Source organism: Micropterus dolomieu, linkage group LG19 (assembly GCF_021292245.1).
Source record: "Micropterus dolomieu isolate WLL.071019.BEF.003 ecotype Adirondacks linkage group LG19, ASM2129224v1, whole genome shotgun sequence".
Lineage (NCBI taxonomy): Eukaryota > Metazoa > Chordata > Actinopteri > Centrarchiformes > Centrarchidae > Micropterus > Micropterus dolomieu.
The window spans coordinates 20,531,173-20,553,663 of record NC_060168.1 but is presented as its reverse complement, the minus strand read 5'-3'; the positions used below and the strand labels follow the sequence as shown (position 1 = coordinate 20,553,663).

Below are 22,491 nucleotides of genomic sequence, written 5' to 3'. Positions count from 1 at the left end.
TGAAAACATTGAAAAGACTAAAATACACGTTTAAGATAAATATAAAATTAGTAAAATACAATAAAATAAAAGGGATAAAATAAAGTCAAATAAGATCGGGAAAGGCTCTCCTATAAAAGTATGTTTGAAGAAGGGACTTAAAAGAGTTCACTGACTCAGCCGACCTGATTTCCTCGGGCAGGCTGTTCCAGAGACTCGGGGACCTGACAGCAAACGCTCTGTCCCCTTTAGTTTTCAGTCGAGACTCTGGAACAGACAACAGACCTCTGCCCGAGGATCTCAAGGTGCGTGCTGGTGCGTATGGGACTAAAAGTTCAGAAATATAACAAGGCGAGAGGCCATGAAGAGCTTTAAAAGTAATCAATAGAATTTTAAAATCAATTCTAAAACATACTGGGAGCCAGTGTAATGAAGCTAAAATAGGAGTAATGTGGTCATATTTCTTTGTTCTGGTTAAAAGCTTGGCAGCTGAGTTCTGGACAGTCTGGAGTCGATCAATAGATTTTTGGGTTAAACAGGTGAAAAGGCTGTTGCAATAATCCAGGCGTGATGAGATGAAGGCGTGTAAAATGGTCTCGGTGTCCTTAAAAGTTAACAAATTTTTGCTATATTTCTAAGTTGATAAAAACATGATTGAACAAGCTTTGTGGTGTGCTGCTCGAAATTTGAGAACCAATACTTCGGCACCAAGTCAATGCCAAATTTCTGAAAACATGACGGTACTTATTTTTAACAACATGTGTAAAATGGTGATAAGTGCAGTTGCAGCGACAGCTCCGCCGTCGTGAATGGAAACCAGGGTGAGGTTGGTTTATTATTTAACATTCAGTGGTTTTCGTGGATATTACCTTCAGTAGCTCTGTGTCAAAGACTTGGAAATTTTGTTTCTTTGTTCTTTTTATCCTTTTTGTTAATTGTAAGCATTCACGATATGTACAACAGTACCATTTTGTGTGTGTACTATCCAGTACACCACTGATCAAAACATGCAATTCAGAATTGCACAAAAGTATTGTTACAATATGTAGATGTTAACTACAACAGTGGTTTACTATAACGTTCATATTTTGTCACACAGAGTTTTAGTAGTATGCATTATTTATTATTCCATATTTGATTTAATATCTCTTTAAAATTATCTCTGGGTTATATCTATACTTCTAGGGGAAAGAACAAAAACCTTTCGCAAGTATCAACCCAATTCAAGAATGCCTCATGCTGAATCCTACAACCTTAAATCTTGCTCTGAACATTGTTACCTGTACTTTCCAGGAATACTTATGTATGTATCCACAAAATGCATGGACAAGATTGCAAGCATGAAGAAACTGTATTCTGTTGCATATTGGATGGAGATGATGGAGGCACTCACTGCCATTGTTCATTCAATCTTTCTTTGAGCTTGACAGACCAGAAACAAAACAAACAGGGGAAAGTTGGTCAGTCATTTGTCAAGATTTATAAAAGGCATACAGGGGATAGTTTGCATTTCACAGCTTGGATGCAAGTTCATATTGAGGAATGTAATATTTCTGCTTGTGTGAACCTTTAGTCAAATATTTAAGAATCCAGCAGCAGAATAGGTTGATAAGTATGAGATTTGCTAGATAAACAGTCATCATTTCAGAATTGAAGGTAATGTGTCCTTGATTCACATATTGTATGAAATAGGGAAATTTGACTTTTCTCTGACATTGCTTATTCTTTGCGTCAAATTCTTACACCCTGCATCCTTACCATTACTGACATGCACTGTGGGTAACAATCAGATCAGAGTGATCATGGCGAGAACCCTTCATTAAAGCAAGTGCTTCTTTCCAAGATGACACAGACAGTGAAGAAGAGGGCATATCTTGTTAACAAAGCCTGGTAGGTTAACACAGTGTCATGCCATCATTCAGATCATTCTTTTCAAGTTTGTCTTAGCAGTGACTAACTCGCCAGGTAATTACTACCTCATGTCACGTCCTGTAAGACCTTGTAGCACGGAAGTGTTCTGATTTTACCTGTCAAACCAGATTGTTTTTTATTTTGGTACTGGTTTAATTATGTAAAGACTTGTTTCATCAATTTCCAGGTATATAGTCTTGAGCCTTTCAAACCCAAAGTAGATATTGATTTATCATATAGAATGAGCCCTATAAGCCTGCTCACCTCAACTCTGAAGCAATTACAAGCATATCCCACCTCTGTGTGATATGTTGGTGCCAACAGATGCCAGGTATGAGTGTGTATTCAGGAGTTCCTCAAGGGAGAAGACTTATCAAGCAAGAATGCAGCATAGATGGCTCCCAATTTTACCTATAATTTACCAATTATTACAAATCCTGCCAACTAAAATCTAATTCCCACAGCTCGCTCTTCTCTGTAACTGCAATGCCTGGAGGGTGGAATACATGGATTATGTTGAGTATATAAATAAAGCAATTGATAGGACAAAGAAGAAAGTGTGACACATTTTAAAAGTAAATCTTAATATAAACATTTTATTCAGTGCATTTTTGTGTATACAACAAATAATAAACAACTGGAAGTTATCAGGCAGCCACAATGTCTGCCTGTAAATGTTGTTTTATCAGATTTAGCCTGGTAGTTTGGAACACATGATCCAACATGGGTTAATACACATAGCCTACATCATGCAGCTCTAGACCAGAATTTCCCTGCTTTCTCCCATGCAACAGATAGGTTCACCTAATACACCCTCCGGGGGAAACCAAGAAAAGAAAGCCTCCCAGAAGCATGTACCAGAAAGAAGTTATGTAGCTGAAGGGAAGAGTACCTAGCCCACAAAAGGGTCCTTTTTGTACATAATTGTGTTTGTACATGCCCTGTGCAAGAAAGGGAAGATGTTCATTTTTGTATTTCTTCTTTTTTTTTTCACTTTTACAAATATGACGTGTCCTATAAAATGTTAAGCCACCTAAAAGTCCACAGTATTCTTTTTTTAAATATAGAAAATATTGTCACCACAATAACTTACTCAAACACATAACAAGCATCCTGGGAAGGGGCTTACACCATATTTCTATGGTGAACTTTATCACGCAATAGAAGTCGACAAAAAAGGATGGCAGGGGGGTTGAAATATGACACAAGCACAGAGAGAGGAAACTGATCACGAGGACAAGAGACGGAGACATTGTAACACATTGGTAACAGAAGGGAATGGGGACACAGACTAGTCATTTCATACCTCGGCCATCGAGCATATCAGCAAAGAGCACAACTTCAAGCACGCTGCCAACATTAAAGTGTTTAAAATCACTTCCTTTGTCCGTTTTTCCTTTCCCACAAAATCGTTGCTTTCTTTCATCAAAAATGTACACTGAAAAAAAAATTTAAAAATCCAGCTTTGCCTTTATACTGGCTTGGTTTTCAGCAGCTTAAAGGGACACTCTTTCGTTCTGTCTTTGGTTTGCTGGAACCCTTTTCAATGATGAAACGGCAACAGAAATACAAATACTGAACAATGGTAAGGGCAGAGAACAAGAGGGGACAAAAACAAAACCAGTTACCAAATAAAAAGCTCTCGGCTAATTCAGAAAATTAGCAAAAATCAGCAAAAACCAAGGTGCAGCTGTGGCATTTCTGAAAGGAAACAAAAACTGCAAGAGAGCCACACTGTCCCTTATATTTCAGGTCAGCTGAACATAGGCTTCGTTTTCCCATGCTAGAGAGCTCAGTCTCTGAGCGTGTGCACTAGAACGCAGGAGAGCTACCGTCTGGCTGGCCGCAGTCCCAGCAGCACTAGGCTGGGCCACACCAGGGAGTTTATAGGCTTTGTATTCACAGAAGCATGGATGAGACAGAGACCAGGGCTTGTACTGTACCACCGCAGCCTTGTAGACCAGCACCATTACTGGCTGACCTGAATGTCTACATGTCTAACTTCCTGTCCCTGTCTGACAGATGGACGCGTGCTTGGTGTCTACATGAGCTAAGAAAAGTTATTGTCCACAGGAAATTAAGAAAAATAAAACAAGACAAAGATGAGCTAACTGGTATGCGATCATCACCAAAAGAGAGTGATCAAGGTACTAGATAAATCTCAAGCCCAAAACAAAATTTTTAATTTGTTTTTTAAATTTAGAATGGTTTATGTGCCGTTAAGTGTCTTAGTATTGATGTTGTTTTGACGATGACTGACCAGGATGATGCCTAACTGTTTTTTTTATTGATGGCGTCAGGGTGTTTGCGCGTGGTTTGTTGTAGTCCTGAACTGCTGATCAGTGAGAGAAGTCTGCTTGGATTCACGCTCTGCTGGAGGTAAGGTTTCGGCCCCAGGCCTGGGTTCGGCTGCTGGGCTACGTCGACTCATTCTGGCTTACGGCTTTGCCTCCGTTGAGCACAGCCGAGGCACTCCGACTCTTGGTGGGTGTGCCGGTGCCAGAGCGGGAGAACTCTGTCAAGTCATGGAGGGATGGCTCTCTGTACATTGCCACTATAGAAACACAAAATAAGTGACAATCAGACACACATTCTTATACATTAGACAAGCCACAACAGAAAACAAGAACTGTGTACAGGTAGCAATAAAAACCGTTTGGTGGGACCGCACTCTGTTTTGGTTATTAGTATATGTTCTGTGATGGTATAACACGATATCTTATTTATAATTCCCTGCAAACTGCTGAGATCGTGGCAGACCAGGTTGTTGCTGAAGTAAAAGGAAATCCTATATTCACAGCATGGCATTATATATTCAGGAGTTACTAGTGCTTTAGCTTTGCTGTGTATGCAGCATTGGCTCAATCTGCATCTCAGCAGCTGCTTTTGAGAAGAAATATCAGTAATCTGAGGTTCATAGTCTTTGGTTTCAGGATGTTGTCAACATACTTCTGCCTAGAATGCCATTTGATGTTCATTCCTAAGGGAGTCTGTGGCTGAAACAGCAAACCCAGTCCTTCAGACACTTCACTTAGCCCAGCATTTTTGTTACAGCAGAAATCCTAAGGAGACCGTCCTTATACACATCAATCAATGTCACTGGTTCACTGGGAAACTGATGATTGGTTCCAGTCTTGTTAGTGACTGTGTTGTTTGATTATACTGGTGGGCGAGTGTCTTCAGGATTACGGCATCATCTCAAAACCACAGCTGCCATTAGGGCTGATTAATTGCATTTGCGATATTATTTTGATATGATAAAACAAGATTTTCTAATCGCAAAGACTGCAATGACACACTGGTCACATGACACGTGAGAGTAAACCAGTCAGCAGACGAAGCATCAACTTTGCACATTACGCTGTACCTTCACTTGTGTTTGTATAATGGCCTTAAGCTTGACAGAAGAAACACTACAGAAGTTTAGTGTCACACAGGGAATGAAAGTAGCACCCACCACCCGCGGGTAAATTGGTGGGTGAAATCTTCTGCTCCTTCGCAGCAGTGGCAGACAGGAAAAATGCACAACAGAAAGGCACACGTGTAGTAAGGTAAGCATATTGTTGCGATCAACTCCTGCGTCATACACCCAGCCACCAGTCAGCTCAGGAAATATCTATGTAACAGCGTTTCAAACCAAACTCACAAGGCCAGGCTGGTTTTATTTGCGTTGGCCAACTTTTAAATTAAACCTCAAACTTAGTATTATTTTTGTTTGCTTACTGGGATATAAAAAATTTGGTTTTTGATGAGAGATGGACTCCTAGGAGATTTGAACTGAGATAAGGACTCATTAATCGGTGGCTGAATGTTGGGTTTTTTATTGAGTGCTTACTGTTGGCTATAACACACTGGTGAACTTATTTTTTTCTTGTTTGTAGGTAGGCCTCCTTGATGATATTATATCATATTATTTAATGCCATGACTTGACTCTCAAATTATCTTTCTCATATTATTGTAATTTGATACTTCTTCTCCAACATTGCTCATAATAACAATTCATGCAATTCACCACCAACCTAATTTCATCATAACACAGGCCTGGCCTACAAGAAAGAACAGTGTATGTTTAATCTATCTAATATTGTGTTGGTCATACTATACACTGATTTATTGCTTGTCCATTTTGAATAATACAGAAGGTAAAGAGATTAAAAATTGATTGCATGTTAAATCGCAATGGCAATATTGTTAAAGAAAATCGCAATTAGATTAGTTTCCAAAATCATTCAGCCCTAGCTGCTATTCATTTTTAAACTTTAATCCCCAATACCAACCATCCATCTTGCCATTTTTTACATTCCTCCACACAAATCTCCCCGCATTTCACTGACAGGCTACACACTTTCCTGATAAAGTCACCTCTTTGTGTTGCGCGTAAAGACTTTCTGGAGGAATTGTAAGAGGATTTTCCTGTTTGGGTTTCAATGACGTGAGCTATACTGGCTTCATCCTGAGGAAGACAGAATGAGAGGCTGTGGGCTGAGACACAGACTGGAACCAGAAGAGTAGTGAGTAATGGCTAGAAGAGATGCCCATTGCCAATGCAGAGACAGCTTCTTAATTGGTGCCCTGTAACACCACTGGCGCTGAATCTTTATGAGCTGCTGGAACAAATTCTCCTTTATTCCTCTTTCTCTCCCTCTTTCCCTTGCAAAGCTCTTTCCAAACTGCCTGCTATGTCTGACATTTACATTATGTAAAAGATTTAGTAAATATTTTGCATTCCTGGATTCAAAGTTGGAAAATGTCTTACGTCTTTGGGTATTACAACAAATGTATGTATTCAATTTATTTTTCACATTTTGGATTTGCTGTTGAACCTCAAAAATATTATATTTCTTGTAGATAAATTGCACAAGTACAGCTGAGGGTAATGGTTTTTGGAATCTGTTTGAATTACTGTCTCATCCAGCTTATATGTATGCCTTTGTAATTTTTCTCTTTCTCTGTACTCTTTTATCAGCAAAAAGCAAGGCAATCATTCTCTTGCTTTTGCCTCTTAAATGTGTTTGAGACTCCCCTTGATCGCCCGTTAAATGAAAGTGAAAAGCTATTATCGTGATCTCAGAGGGAAGACATGATTCCTAATAAGATGCTTGCTGGGGGAGCTTCACCAAAGACGCAGCGTCACATTGGCAAATGGCTGAATTTAACTGGAATAACCACAACTATAATCACTGCTGGAAATCTGAATGAAACCACATATTACTAAGATGGTTTACACCCAAATGTGTAACATCTACAACTTTTACTGTCTTTGGTATTAAGAGGATGTATCTATTCAGGAACAGTTCATCTTTTAATTGAAGTTTTGTGGCTTGATTTCCATTAAAAATGAAGATTGTAATGATCTAATATTGACTCTTTCTGCAGAGGAGCATGTATGCCTTAATACAGCCTTAACACAAAATGATATGATACTGTACTAAAGATTATAGGTATTCTCCAACAGAAGAATCATATAATGTGAAATTCTGTTTTTTCTATTAAATGTTTAGAAACGTCTTTCATTATAATTCACTCCAGTACAACACCACCACCCAATACAACCTCAATAATAAGTAAAATAAAGTGTAATTATTAATTTTCTGACAGTTTCAACAAAAACTGTAAATGTATAAGCTTTGTAAAAGTAGAATTCATGGCATAGCTCTTCTATTGGATTGCATTAGATTGTACCTAAGAAAGTGGTTAGTGAGTGTATGTCAGTAAATGAATAAAAATGTCCATTCTCCTGCTCCCCCACTCCAGCATAATGCACAGTAAAGTAACAATGCAGCAACTCACTTGAAGTAAGCGAAATATGTACGGACCCAATGGTTAGACTAGGTTCACAACTTAATTAGCACCCAATTATTGTAAATAGGACAGTGCTAGTAGGCATGTTAATGTGCCCCACACACACAAGAATGTAGTGAAACTTTAAAGAGTGACGTGTGATAGATCCAAACTGTGAAACTATCAACAATCAGCAATGCAAAGAAACTGGCCTCTTTTCATTATTGTTTGAGTATTTTTTTTTTCTTGTGAAAACAGACTTTCTCTCGATCTTTCTGGGGACAGATAAATCTGTGTCTTGTTAAAGATGAAAGAACTGTGGCCTTTCCAACAGAGACAACAGAACAATTTCTCCCTCTCTCCTCCCCTGTTCTCCACACCCTCACCACCACACATAAAGCCTGGAATGGGTGGGGTTGTCTGTGACTTTACTGTACTGAAAATAAAGTCCTGCGTGCTACTATTTAAAGCATTTAAACATGTCCCTGTTGCTCTGGTCAGAGACAATGGCTCAGCCTCCTCCTGCAGTGTGTCTGCAGTGGAGTGTGATCAGCTAGAGGAAGCTACTGAATAGGGCCATGCCAGCGTCTCTAAGGAAAATGCTAAATGGCAGAGAGGGTCATGTAGAAAGCAGCTCCATTTAGAAAAAGAATCCACATGAGCTAAAAAGTATAAAATTGGCTAATCTAATCAGAGAAAAGCTAATGGTTCAAAGGGAAGGTCTCTTATTGTGGAAAAACAACCCCTGTGCCAGCTAGAAAAGTTAAATTGCTAAATGATCAAGAAACATTCTCAATAGATTATGTGGTTACAACAACTTTACCCTTAATGCCAAGCATTGCACTTAAGGTGCTAGTATACTCCATCAGAGCTGCTCTTCGGACAGTAAAATAGCTTTACCCACCCACTTTGCACAGTGATTGGCCAGCTGTGTGGAGTGAGAAAGGAGCCAGTATTTGAACTACTCTCAAGCTCTATTTTCCTTCCAGGAGAAAGAGAAATCTAACATACAGTTGGACCACACATTGTATGAACTAGCTAACTGTTAATGCTGAACAGTAAAATGTGAAAGAGGATCTGGGCAGGCTAACCTTTTAGAGGTTTGGGAAGGAAGTGGGCTGCTGGCTTGTTCTTCTTGACATGGTTCCCCTTCATGATTTCTCCTTCCTTGTTCAGACCGAGGTACCAGCCCCTGCCCGACTGCTGCTGCCGGTATATCATGGAGGAGTATGTCACATAATAGTTCTCGAACACCGACTCCTTGAATTTGCACTCAGGTGTAAAGTGTTCCTGGGGGACAAAGGAGAAGCAGATCCAGTGTATAGTAGTTGTTGGACAGTAATTCACAAGGTGTCAAGAGTCTCACATGGTATGTCCTGGTATGAACAGAAGCAGCTGAAATACACTAGTTCATTACTTGAGAGTGCAACTTAATAATGGTACATTGCGCTGCACATCCAGGACTAACTCGGACACAAAGAGGGAAGAAGCTGTCCCAAGGCTCAAGCCCCTGCTTTGATGTTTTTGTTTCTTAATACTCTATTCTTAATAAAATCTATTAATTCCATTTACTGTAGTGAATAATGTAGCACTTTATAGCATAAATAACAGTGATTTGACAGATACAGAGGAGCATTAATAAAACATATAGGCAAGATGAAGATTATATTCTCATTTTGCTTCTTGCTGTTAATTATGTATGGGCAGTTCATTGTCTTTCAAAGTATTGTCTACTGTATTTAAGATTTAGTTGGACATGATCATGTATTACTGCCATTTGACTTATTACATTACATATTTAAGTACTGACCTTTTTAAACTTCAAAAAAACAATTTGAACGATTTCAGGAGGTGGATATGATAGGTTTATATGCAATCTGTGTGCACTTGGGTAGTGAATGCAAGTTGTGTGTTCTCCATCTATCTTTTTATGTTAGCCGGGTACATCCTTTTCTCTTTCACTAATGAACTGGCTGCGGGGGATACTCCTTACAGGAATGCGATTTTGCTGCGATTTTGCTGCGATTAAAGCTACAACAGTGTGGCTGGGGTTTATGTCCTCGAAAGGACAAGAGTATATGCGTGTATGAGTGTGTGTGTGTGTGTCCGTCCATTTTCTAGAGCTGCTTGGGCACTGAGTCTACAAAACAGAGTCTAATCAGCTAGAAGACAATTTCCCCTGAGAGACATCGAGGGACAGTGCGTGAGGGAAAGGCAACTAAAGACAAGTGAAGCTAGTGAGTAGTGACTTGGTTTTGCCATGCTTTCAAAGTTTCTTCTTAGGATACTGTGTCTGCAATATGCATGTAGTATATGAAAATACCATCATTACACACAGTTGGAATAGCCAACTGGTCAAACTCACAAGATGTATTACAAAGTGAGCTTTCTTATAAAGTGAAAGATGGATGCCAACCCAGGATCAATTCTATCCCAGTTAAGAAAAAATCACTTTGGTTTGTGTCAATAGTGGGAGTGATGACGTGTCCCCAGGGACAAAGACTCACTGCAAGATTATGACAAACACTACCAGACAGGGAGTCATCTCTAACAGCGTCTCTAACGCTAATAGGACTTCAAAAGACTGGATGAGATTCACGTCTGGTGATGTGCTTTGGTCTGCTATTGAAGCTATTGTACACATTGCAGCAAAAGCATACAAAACTGTAATTGGTCGAAAAATGTTCACTTGTTGAACTTACCTAGTAATACTACCATATTGTATTGTGCCTTTTGTCACACCCAACCACGGACACAAAACACAGACCCCCATACAGTAACTGACAACCACACTCATTCATCATCCCTTCTCACTGATCTAGCCTTCATAAACTACACTAGATGTAAATCTCTTGACAGAAACAAAGTTGAAGTCACAGGAAGCTTGTGACATATCACCTCAATGGGATACATCCTGTTGGCTCAGCCCTGGTTCTCAGTTAAGCTAAAAAATCACAGGGGTACCAAACACTCAATTAATAATTGAATAAATGCTAAGCCCACCAGGAGGGCTGCAGAACCAGCTGAGAGCATACAGTGTTATGGCTCAGTGAGAAATTAGTCTCTGGTTAATTTGAGGGACTAGTCAGGTAAATTGACAACATACACTCTCTGTTTATTCAGACTGGTTAAAGTTTATCTTCAGGGTTAAGGTAAGGATAATGATCTTCGTCACAAAGACGTTTTCTTTCTGGGCTTGTCTTGTAATCACGTGGGAAAGTGTTTTTAGCTGTCTCACCCAGATGTTCCATAAAGAGACTTTATCAAGGCAAATGAAGTATGCATTTGTGACCTATCAAGAACTACATGACAATACAGAGTGGAGACCAGGAGGCAGAGTTGCAGTCTAACACACTTCTCTGCCCTTCTATTTCAGCAGTTACCCACCCAAAACCCTTCGCAGATTTGCAGTCTAACACGCTTCTCTGCTCCTCCATTTCAGGAGTTACCTAGTCAAAACCCCATAGTGACGGTGTCTGCCCCCCAACCATTGAAATTATTTAAATCATAGGTAAACAGAAGTGGAGCTGTGCATAAAAACCTCAGAAAAATTAAAACCAAAGTGCAATAGTGCAAAAGAATAGGATAATTAAATGTGCACTCTTAAACATTAGATCTCTCTCTTTACTAGTAAATTAATTCATATCAGAATATAATATTGATTGATTTTCCAACGAAGGTTAAAATCAAGGGCAACTGGACTTGGTTGAAGTGAACTGACTGGCAGTCAGTCAAAACTGAAGAAGTCCTTTGGATGAGGGACGAAACGTCTTCCAGTATCTTCAACCAAGTCCAGTTGCCCTTGATTTTAACCTTCGTTGGATAACTATGACCTGGATGACTGAGAATCTTCATAGACATTGATTGATTTTGTCTAACTGAAACCTGGCTGGGTGATGGAGAATATGTTAGCCTAAATGAATCCACTCCTCCCAGTCATATTAATACTCACATTCCTCGAGGCACAGGCCGAGGAGGTAGAGTTGCAGCTATCTTTGACTCAAGCCTATTAATCAGCTCTAAACCTAAACTAAATTATAACTCCGTTGAAAGCCTTGTTCTTAGTCTTTCACACCCAAGTTGGAAATCACTGCAGCCAATTCTATTTGTTATAGTGTACTGGACACCTGGTCCGTACTCTGAATTCTTGTCTGAATTTGCAGAGTTTTTGTCAACTTTAGTCCTTAAAACGGATAAAGTTATTATTGTAGGGGATTTTAATATTCATGTCGACATTGCGAATGATAGCCTTAGTACTGCGTTTATCTCTCTATTAGATTCAACTGGCTTCTCTCTAAGTGTTAACTGACTCACTGTTTTCATCACACCCTCGACCTTGTTCTGGTGTATGGTATTGAAATTGAACATTTAATAGTGTTCCATAGTGTTCCTAGCGCTGCGAATGACACTGGACTCTGTTACCCTCTAAAAAAGAAGATAATAAAACAAAAGTGGTTAGCTCCATGGTATAACACTGAAACTCGCAAATTAAAGCAAATATCGCGGAAACTTGAGAGGAATTGGCGTTGGAATGGAAAATTCTCATTTAATTTGGCAAGATAGTCTTAAAACATATAGGAAGGCCCTCCATAATGCCAGAGCAGTGTACTACTCGTTATTAATAGAGGAAAATAGGAACAACCCCAGGTTTCTTTTCAGCACTGTAGCCAGGCTGACAGAGAGTCAAATCTCTATTGAGCAAAGTATTCCCATAGCTCTCAGTAGTAATGAGCTTCTTTAATGATAAAATTCTATTATAAACAAAATTCACCAAGACGTGCCCTCAACTGGCACCAACTTATTTCTAAACTCAGGAACGACCTTTACCAACTAACTTCACTAATTTCTTCATCTAAACCATCAACCTGCCTCTTAGACCCCATCCCGACTAGGCTGCTTAAAGAAATTTTACCCTTAATCAGCACTTCTTTCCTAGATATGATCAATCTGTCTTTATTAACAGGCTATGTACCACAGTACTTTAAAGTAGCTGTAATTAACCCTCTTCTGAATAAGCCCAACCTTGATCCAGGGGGTTTAGTCAACTATAGACCTATATCTAACCTTCCATATATTACTGCTTTCTCAAGAAATTTGAGAAAGCAAGTAGTGTGTCTCAAGATACTTGAGAAAGCAGTTGCCAAACAGCTGTATGACTTTCTATATAGCCATAGTTTATTTGAGGATTTTCAGTCAGGATTTAGAGTTCATCATAGCACAGAGACAGCACTGGTGAAAATGACTAATGACCTCCTAATATCATCAGACAAAGGACTTGTCTCTATACTGGTTTTATTAGATCTTAGCACTGCATTTGATACCACTGACCATCATATCCTATTACAGAGAGTGGAACACTTAATTGGCTTTAAAGGAACCGCTCTAAGCTGGTTTAAGTGCTATTTATCAGATTGATCTCAGTTAGTACATGTTAACAATGAATCCTCCATGCACGCCAAAGTTAGTCATTGAGTTCCACAAGGATCTGTGCTGGGACCAATCCTGTTCACTTTATATATGCTTCCTTTAGGCAATATTATCAGGAAACGCTCCATAAACTTTTATTGTTATGCAGATGACACTCAACTATAGCTATTGATCAAGCCAGATGAAACTAATCAGTTAGCTAAACTCCAAATGTGCCTTCAGGATGTTAAAACCTGGATGACCTGTAATTTTTTAATGTTAAACTCAGATAAAACTGAAGTTACTGTATAGAGCCCAAGCACCTTTGTGATGCATTATATAAAGATATAGTTACTCTGGATGGCATCGCCCTGGCCTCCAGCACCACTGTGAAGAATCTCAGAGTTATCTTTGATCAGGACATGTCCTTTAACTCTCACATTAAGCAAATTTCAAGGACCACCTTTTTTCACCCACGTAACATTGCAAAAATCAGGAACATCCTGTCTAAAATTAATGCAGAAAAACTAGTCCATGCATTTGTTACTTCTAGGCTGGATTACTGCAATTCCTTATTATCAGGCTGCTCGAAAAAGTCCTTTGAGACTCTTCAGCTGATCCAGAATGCTGCAGCACATATTCTGACAGGAACCAGGAAAAGAGATCATATTTCTCCTGTCTTAGCTTCTCTGCATTGGCTTCCTGTAAAATCCAGAATAGAATTTAAAATCATTCTTCTCACCTACAAAGCTCTTAATGGTCAGGCACCATCTTAAAGACCTCATAGAACCTTACTACCCCACCAGAGCACTGCGCTCCCAAAATGCAGGGTTACTTGTTGTTCCTAGAGTCTCCAAAAGTAGAATGGGAACCAGAGCTTTCAGCTATCAAGCTCCTCTCTAGGGCTGCAGCTAACAGGATCAGCTGTGTACGGTGATAGAAGATAGATATTTATTAGTCCTTTCGGAAATTCATAGTGTGTCATACAGCAAACATCAGACCAACAACGTCAACAGAGCAACAACCAGACAACTGCTTTACCAACACAAACATCACCCGAGTGCTATACAAGTTATACTAATGTGCAGCTCTCCAACACCCAGTTAACTCATGACTGTGTGACGTTACAACCCAAACTCACGGCCCAACCAGGATAACAAACGCACGTGTATACATTTACAGCTGAGAACTGCAGCTTACTTTGGCTAGCCTTCAACTCAACAATCAATCATGATTTCAGTCAAATGCTAAAGTTGCTGTTAATATTACCTTGTCTGTGGTCCGCTGGCATAACACCAGGTTCTTTCTGATCAGGTGCCATCGTGCCACATAAGTTTTGTTTTACGGTGGATGGACTGTAACATTACATAATTGTTGTTTTCTTTTAGCTTCAAATAATCCCATACTTTGGACACTTTCTTCTTCGTCCCTCGCTATTCTCTCTCTCTTCCTCCACTTTGCAAAGAGTGCCATCATAATCACGTTGTGTTCACACAGTGTAAGTACTACTGTAGGATTTATCCAAGACTACGTGCTTAAAAACAGCTGTAAACAAACTACCACCAGTTAAATAGAAATGATTTATTGCAACCAATGACTCACTTACTACTCAAGCGCGTCTTTGTACATATTCAAAGTTTGGGCCACTGTATAAACACAGCGGCACAATGTCCATGTAAGGGGACCCGCTCATTCTAAGGTAATAAAAACATAACGGTTCATTATGTAAGGGCTTTATACACCACAGAAAACATAGTTATGTATATTATATTGCATTTCTGTCAATAGATCCTCCTAAATATTACACACTGAACATTTAAGTAAAAGCCTACACAGTAGAGAGAGTTTTGAATCAGACCGCACATTTTTAGTCAGTACCAATGTACTGAGTTGATTCCATAGAAATCAATATCTGTTAGAGACCATGTTTGCACTTAGTTTTGCCTATGATCTCATTCCTAGACATAATGGGGATCTATAGTGAATTGCTTGTGTGTCTTGGCTCTGTCTTCTGTTTAATAGTGTAGGTTTACATTTTTTCAAGTTTATTGGTTGCTTCGATTGTTCCTCTTGTCCATACAGACTGCAAAGAGATCCTTTCCTAAACCACTTCCACTGTAATGGATAGAAAACAAAATCCACAGTTTTTTAAGATAACCCTAATAACATGTGAACCTATTCTTTTAACTGTGAATCTCTAATCATGTAACTCGTGTAGGCTACAGTGTGATTTTGTTTCTGTGACAATGTGACGTGTGTGTGATGTTTATGCATATGTAAAGGAACTGTTGTAAAGGAATTCACTGTTATTGTAACCACTTCTGGTTACAACCACTGTTTTTCAAGTTTTGTAAACTCCATGGATAATTTATTTTTTGAAGAATTTTGAGGTTATATTCCTATATTTGAATACATTTATAGTACTGTCTGTCGGCCTTTTAGTCCATTGGGCCTGTCCATTTAACACTTCACTTACAATCAAGGTCGTTTTGACTGCTGACCACTTTACTGTGATGTGTAGATAGTCTACTTGTATATAAATTACCTCATAATCCAAGGCTCGACAGTAACGGTGGCCTGAGGCCAGTAAAAAGTGACGTCGGGACAGTTGAACTAGCAACTCACTGGCCTGATTGGGCCAGTGCAGAAACATTAGTATTCAAAAAATTAAATTATTATTATTATAAATTAAAATCCTGCACCGTTATCCAATCCAGATTTGTAGTTATGTGACGAGTGGTTGTCAAATGTTATTTCTCTAATCTCAATAAAGCGGCAACCTCTGGGTCTGAAAGTGAAACCATGCAGACGGAACTTAAAACTGCATTCTCTCTAACGGCCAGCAGGGGGTGAGTCCGCTGGTTGCAAAAAGAAGTCCGGTTCCATTAGAAATAATGGTAAAATGTTGCTAATTCTCAGGTGAATTTTTACCTCAGTAAACACTTTCATAATGAGTTTATGGTGCTAGTCGCTAGTTTCAAGTATTCTTCAACACAACACGATGTTCATTTAGTAAATTATGGTCCTATTTAGGGGGAAATATACGATAATGCATAATGCTTTTGGTCGGGACTACCTTGTGACTGACAGGCCGAGGCAACTTGTATCCGCTGCTCTGTGTACATTTTTTTAATTAAATGGCTGTCAGCAGGAGAGAGAGCACGTCATGTTTGAGTCTGTAAGTATGTTTTGTTTTAAAAGTAAATTGTTTTGTTAACCCTTTTATTTTTTATAATTTTAACTGTGATTACGTTTTAGTTTTATTATATCCAGGATGTAGTTAATAACTGATTAAACATGTTAACTGTATAACATAACTTTAGTCTTTGGTTTTGTTGTAGCACTCATAAATAACTTTTGGAAAGAGGGTCCGTAAAAATCATCTTCGGGCCAGTGCAAAAAAGTTTTACATTGAGCCCTGTAATCCAATAAGTGCTGCCATCAAATTTTAGTTTTTAAAGACAAACTATATTAATAACTTTTTTGGTCTTTCCACTATCATCATCATCAAGATAAACATTACATTTTCAACTCCACTACATTCTAGAATAATTGGCTAAATTGCCAATACGTTGTTTCCTCTGTCCAACGCTAGTTTATTGCGATGTGTAATGAAGATCTTAGCCTCTAATGGAGCCAATTAAGTATAAGATCTGTATTTGTGAAGTTTTGCTGCATACACTAAGGTCACTGCTGTGACCTTATATGTGATGTCTTTAAAAGGACACAGACGCCATAAACACACCTGTCACATGCCCAGCATGGGTATTGGCACTGGCCTCCCTGTTGCTTTCTACTGTTTACTAAACCTTTTTCAACCTTTTTCCTTTTTCATTGTGTTTGTGACATTAAACCATAGACTGTATGTAAGAAGTGGACGTAGTCATCGTGACGTCACCCGTTGGTTTGTGGACTGCCGTTTTGAAGCCTCAAGTTTGGCCGCCATGTTGATTTTTTTGCTAGATATGGAGCTAGCTAGCTTGCTTAGCTAGGTGCATCCGTGCTGTGGGTACAGTGCTAACTCACTCTAGCCTGATTGGCAGGTCACAATGGTAACGACTTGTCAATCATAGATAATCTTGCACTGAAGCATACTCCGCTTTATGGTCTATTTTCCTCTAAATGGAACCATAATTTACTAAATGAACATCATGTGGTATCGAAGAAGACATGAAACTAGCGATTGAGACCATAAACTCATTATGAAAGTGTATCCTGAGGTAATAAATCAGCTGAGAAGTATTGTCATTTTACCGTTATTTCTAATGGACTTTTTTTTGCAACCAGAAGAGTCACCCCCTGCTGGCCGTTCAATAGAATGCAGGTTTAAGGGACTTCCGCATTGGATTCGCGTGTCAGACCGGAAGCTTACCGCTTGCGTTAAATGCAACACATCAGAAAAAAAAACAGAAAAGAAAACTTGTCTACTAGCAATGAGAAATGCCTATTTTTGAAGTACTGCAGTTAAAAAACCCGCATACAAGTGCTTATTATTAAATAAAAAGGGTATTAGACTTTTCCCCTCCTATCCTCTCCAATTAATTATTTAAGTCAGATATTTTGTCTTCCATTGCTTTCTCAATCCTTCTAGCACATTGTTAATTTCTTCACTCCACCCTCAATACCTCAACGTCTTCTTTCTTTCTTGCTGTCTGACTCTGATTAGCAGCAGCAGTCTTGGAACGGCTGGGCAGCATCCATCACAGTTAGGCATGAGCAGCAATTGAAAGCTGAACAGCCGGTTGCTCAGCTCTTGAGCCAGGAGTTCTGTTCTACTCTAATAATGAGCTTATGTGGATTTGGCTGGTTAAACTCGCCCTGGAGAAGAATAAGAGTCTATTGATAAACAGACGCATACAGATACAGACACATTTAGAGCCAAGATGGAGGAGAGGCTGCTGGCCAGTGCTGCTGTATTGGAGTGGGTCTATGGATAACAGGCTTGCTCAGACTGACACAAGGAGGGACCAAAATGGCAGGGGATCCCCATTTTTATTCTAACAGGACTGTGATAGACAGAAACATTCAGATTCTTTTGAATGGGCTCCAGTAGCGTCTCCTTCAGTCAATTACATATACACTGTTCCCTGAAACCAATCTTCCAGTGAAAAAATCTCACCTCACTTTAATCACGACTCCAGTGCCAGATAGAGTGAGGGGAAATCACTTTAGAAATAAAAAGCAGGACACTATCTGCATAGAAATAATATCAGTCATGTCATTTTGCTCCCCCCCATTTCTCTATGGTGGTTTGGATAAATGAACATTTAATGATTCCATTACACAACATGGGCTTTTCCTTGAAATATGCAGCTACAACAAGTCCTTGTCCAAATGATGCACAGCTGGCAACCTCACTTACACAATGTCCAGGTAAGCGTTATTGGAAATGTAACTAATGGAGTTAGGAGCAGTGCCCCTTGGCTCTAGGGTGTTTGGTACAATAAAGATTTAGATGAGCTGCATGTACCACTGTTGTTCAAGTCTGTCAGCTGTTCCTTGCCCTTTCATCTGTAGGTATGAGAACAATTGTTTGATAGTTAGGGCATTGTGATACATTTCTCCACATTTTGTAGGGAAAATTCACAGTCCATCCCTATTCATTTCTCTTTTAGCATCTGTGTTGGGGGCTGAGCACTGTTTTCTTAACACATGCCGTTGGACTTGCCTTGTAGTTAGGACAGAGGATTGGAAGCATTAGGGTCATCTATTCATGTTTTATACCAGCTTCATTTTAACCTAATACAGTGCCAACAGTGACATCTAGTTTCACCTCTTCAGGTCCATTATTTACATATCAGTGTTATTAAGATCTGTTCTTGCATACAGAAATGTCTTGTTAAAGAAACATTTACTCTTCCTAATGAAGTGAATTTTATCTCACAGGCAAAGGGGCAGGCACAGGCAGTGAATGGTCAAATTGTTTATGGTGAGGGGGAATCCCGGTTTAAGTTATGGCAGTATTGCCTGACTTCTTTATGATCCAATAACTGCCTCTAGGAAGGAGACATTTGAGGGTGATGGGTAAGAGGTGACGGGAGTGTTTAATATCTACAAATTTAAAACATGCACCCTGCCCATCTGGGAAACCTCTTGTACTCTATCGTACAATTACACAATTCAGCAGTGGTAAGGGTAACTCTGATATGAATATTCATTAGCAAGACGGTCATGCCAAGAAAACACAGTCACTCTCAAACAGCAACTGTTTGCTTCAGGGGAGTAATTACAGCCCAGTAGTGTTTCCCTGACCCAATCAGCAGAAGAAGAAATACTAGCGTAATGGATCTATTCTGTAAAGATTTTGGAGGGGTTTTTGACAAGACAAGCCAAATCAATCAATCAATCAAACTAAGATGACACCAATTATGCCAATGGAATCAGGGCTGAGTGCTGTTCTGGTTTCTTAGCTGCCACATCAATGCTTGTGTGAGACTCAAGAAATCTTCCTAAATCCGGCTTTTCAATGTCCCAGTCTTTTCAGTAGAATGGAAGTGGATTAAAAAGCACCTTTTTCTTTAGCTAAAGATAAAGTACACTTATAGTGTTCATTTGTTTGGGAATAAATTGGAGAGCTTTAAGCTAGTGGAAAAGACCCTAGCAAACACCAAACACAAATAGACAGACCCACACAGGGTACATGTTCAAGCCAGTAGCACATACACATTACACACACCGCAAACTAGTTAATAACACAGCTCAGTGGAGTGAAACCTTATAGCAGTGGTTATTTACCAAAAGCATTGTGCTTGCTAAAAGGTTGAAAAGGTATGGGTGTGAGCCAACTACATATCTAACAGGAATATACTTACAAATACATGTACAAGCACAACAATATACAGACTTATGTGCTGTCTCTATTTTTATATATTTATATCTGACATAAATATGAATATGATTTTTTAGTAATGCAGATGTTGTGTAAGAGCATATTTCAGTGGCTCTCCTGAAGAATTCTTAGATTGTACACCTAAACCTAGCCTAAAAATGGGAGGCAAATACTTAGAGTGCCTCTAGTAAGAGTGTAGATATAATGCGGGCGACAAGTTCATCTCGCAGTCCTTTTCTCTTTTTACTTCATCATTCTTTTGTCTTCTCTTGTGCATCATTCAGATTACCTTTCTTTTCATTTTAGACATTTAGCTGGCGCATAATGCATATCCAGGGTGCCTTTTTATAAATCTTTCACACAATGCATGATCATCACAGGGATTTAACTGGCCCGGCCATTTAAAAAGAACCTGTAAACCTCAATGCTTACCTGATCTCCACCCCAAGAGCCCCGAACTCTCCATTTTACGCACACTCACACAGCGCGGTCTAGACGAGACTCAGCTGAAGCCTCAGTGACTCACACTAATTCAAATGTGACCCACCAGGAAATTAATAACACCACTTCAAAGGCACCTTGTGAAATATGTGGACATATCTCTATATTGCCACTTGGCTCGGGATCTAAAAATATACCCACACATCTGAAAACATATCAAGAAAGCTCAAATGCTTCCCCCCCCTCAGATTCTCAGAACTCTATATTTCTGCAGATTATTTTAGATTATGTTGACAATGTTTTTTTCCTTGTGTAAAATAGAGGACACTTGTGCAGTTCTGATGCAGATTTTTGATTGGGAAAAAAACGGGAAAAAGACGGGAAAAAGAGGATAGTAAAGTAAAATACATATTAATTGGTATTTCCTCTCCTACACATTGATGGATGAGTATATTTTCACTGGTGCATTCTGCCTCACCCACACATGTGCTCTCTTTTTCTCACTGCTCATTTCTCTCACTTTCTCTCTTTTTCTTGATGTATGCTTTTATACGTACAGAACTCACAGAAGCACATACACCAGATTCATATATGATGCAACTCAGTCCACGCTCTAAAAGCCACTCAAATTAATCCTTTCAAAGGAAATGCACAACATCAGGTTAAATCTAATCATACATATACTTACATACATACATGCATACATGAATGCATGCATACATACATGCATACATACATACAGGCCTATAATATACAATAGAATTTGTCAAAAATGGACATTGACATTATATGTAAATCATATGAATCCTAATTATTATATTCATTCACTCACCATTCACTCACGTTTCTATCCATGCATGTACTTATGTACACATGTAGAATATTGGGAGGCAACCAAATCCAAGCAGCAGCACTTCACCCCCCCTCACCCAGTGTACGTCATCTGTTGTCTCTCCTCTGTTGATTGGGACTCTCCCTCCAATGCTGACCTGCTATTGGCTGGTTTAACGTGTGGCTTCAAGGTAGCACTTTACCATAGCAGCAATCCCAGCAAGACAGGCACTATTAGGCAGCCAGCTACACATTCAATTCAATTCCCTCTCTAATTTAGCTGAACAGAAAGCTCGACAACCCATCCCCCAACTGCATTCTTCAAATTCAACACACCTACAAGATGTACTGTATTTCACACGAGGGCTGGTATTTGAAACCGCATTGATGATATACTGTATGTAGCCAGCAGTATTCTTTTTAGACTGAAGCTTTCATAAAATTCAACACCTTTTTACATTAGAAAAAACACATTATTTAGATTTTATTGATTGTGGTTCAAATTCTGATTTCTGCTTACTAATTCTAGTTGTTTTTTAATCCTAGTTAAAAAAATTAGTCGAAGATAATAAAATCCACCTTTATTTTAAGCGGGTACACTCATTTATCTTAAATGAGTAAGTAGCAATGAAGGTCTACAATCTACACTGTACTGTTAAAATAAAAATAAAAAATGTAAACAAAGGCAGTCTAAACTGGTGTGCTATGAGGTGCTTTCTAAAGGTGACTAAATTGTCAACAGATCTGAAGTCCCATAGCAATGAGTTTAAAGCTGTCATAATATGCTAATTTTCAGGTTTATAATTTTATTTACGGGTTGTACCTGAATAGGTTGACATGGTTTAATTTTCAAAAAACACATACTGCACCACTTTTCACCCTGTGTTTTGAATGCTGCGTTTTAGCTACAGAGTGAGGCATCTCACTTCTACAAGATCTTAGTTGGGAGTTGCACATGCGCATTAAGGACTAATAGCCAATCAAAAGCTGAATAAGGCAGGTCCTGACATGCAAGGTAGTGTGAGCCAAAACAAAGCTGCTTCAGCTGGTAAACACGGCTTCGGTGTAACTGTACATGCCTGTGTCTGATCCTGAAATACAGGCAGAACAACCCAAACCAGCGTTGCAACCTAGACTGGAGCAAGACTTTTCAGAGCGGTACATTATGAATTTGTAATAAGTCTATCTTTCATACATAACATTTTAACTGTGTACTGTCTCTACATCACAGTAAGAATTTTATGTCCATTGACTACCTGGAGGGTATCTAACTTAAATTTTATATTTAGCCAAGAAATACGAAAGGTAATTA

At 39.0% G+C, this 22,491-nt stretch overlaps 1 protein-coding gene across 5 annotated transcripts in view; it reads right to left on the bottom strand.

The window, feature by feature from the left end:
• Nucleotides 1–2,499: 2,499 nt before the first annotated feature.
• fgf13a (fibroblast growth factor 13a) overlaps nt 2,500–22,491 on the bottom strand; it is a 111,625-nt gene continuing 91,633 nt past the window's right edge. For all 5 annotated transcript variants that reach the window (XM_046031266.1, XM_046031263.1, XM_046031265.1 and 2 more), the window contains 2 exons: nt 8,764–8,962; nt 2,500–4,444 (listed from right to left, as the gene is read on the bottom strand). In XM_046031266.1, coding sequence (XP_045887222.1) covers nt 4,308–4,444; nt 8,764–8,962 — 336 coding nt within the window. In that variant the 3' untranslated portion in view covers nt 2,500–4,307. The remainder of the gene's footprint in view (nt 4,445–8,763; nt 8,963–22,491) is intronic.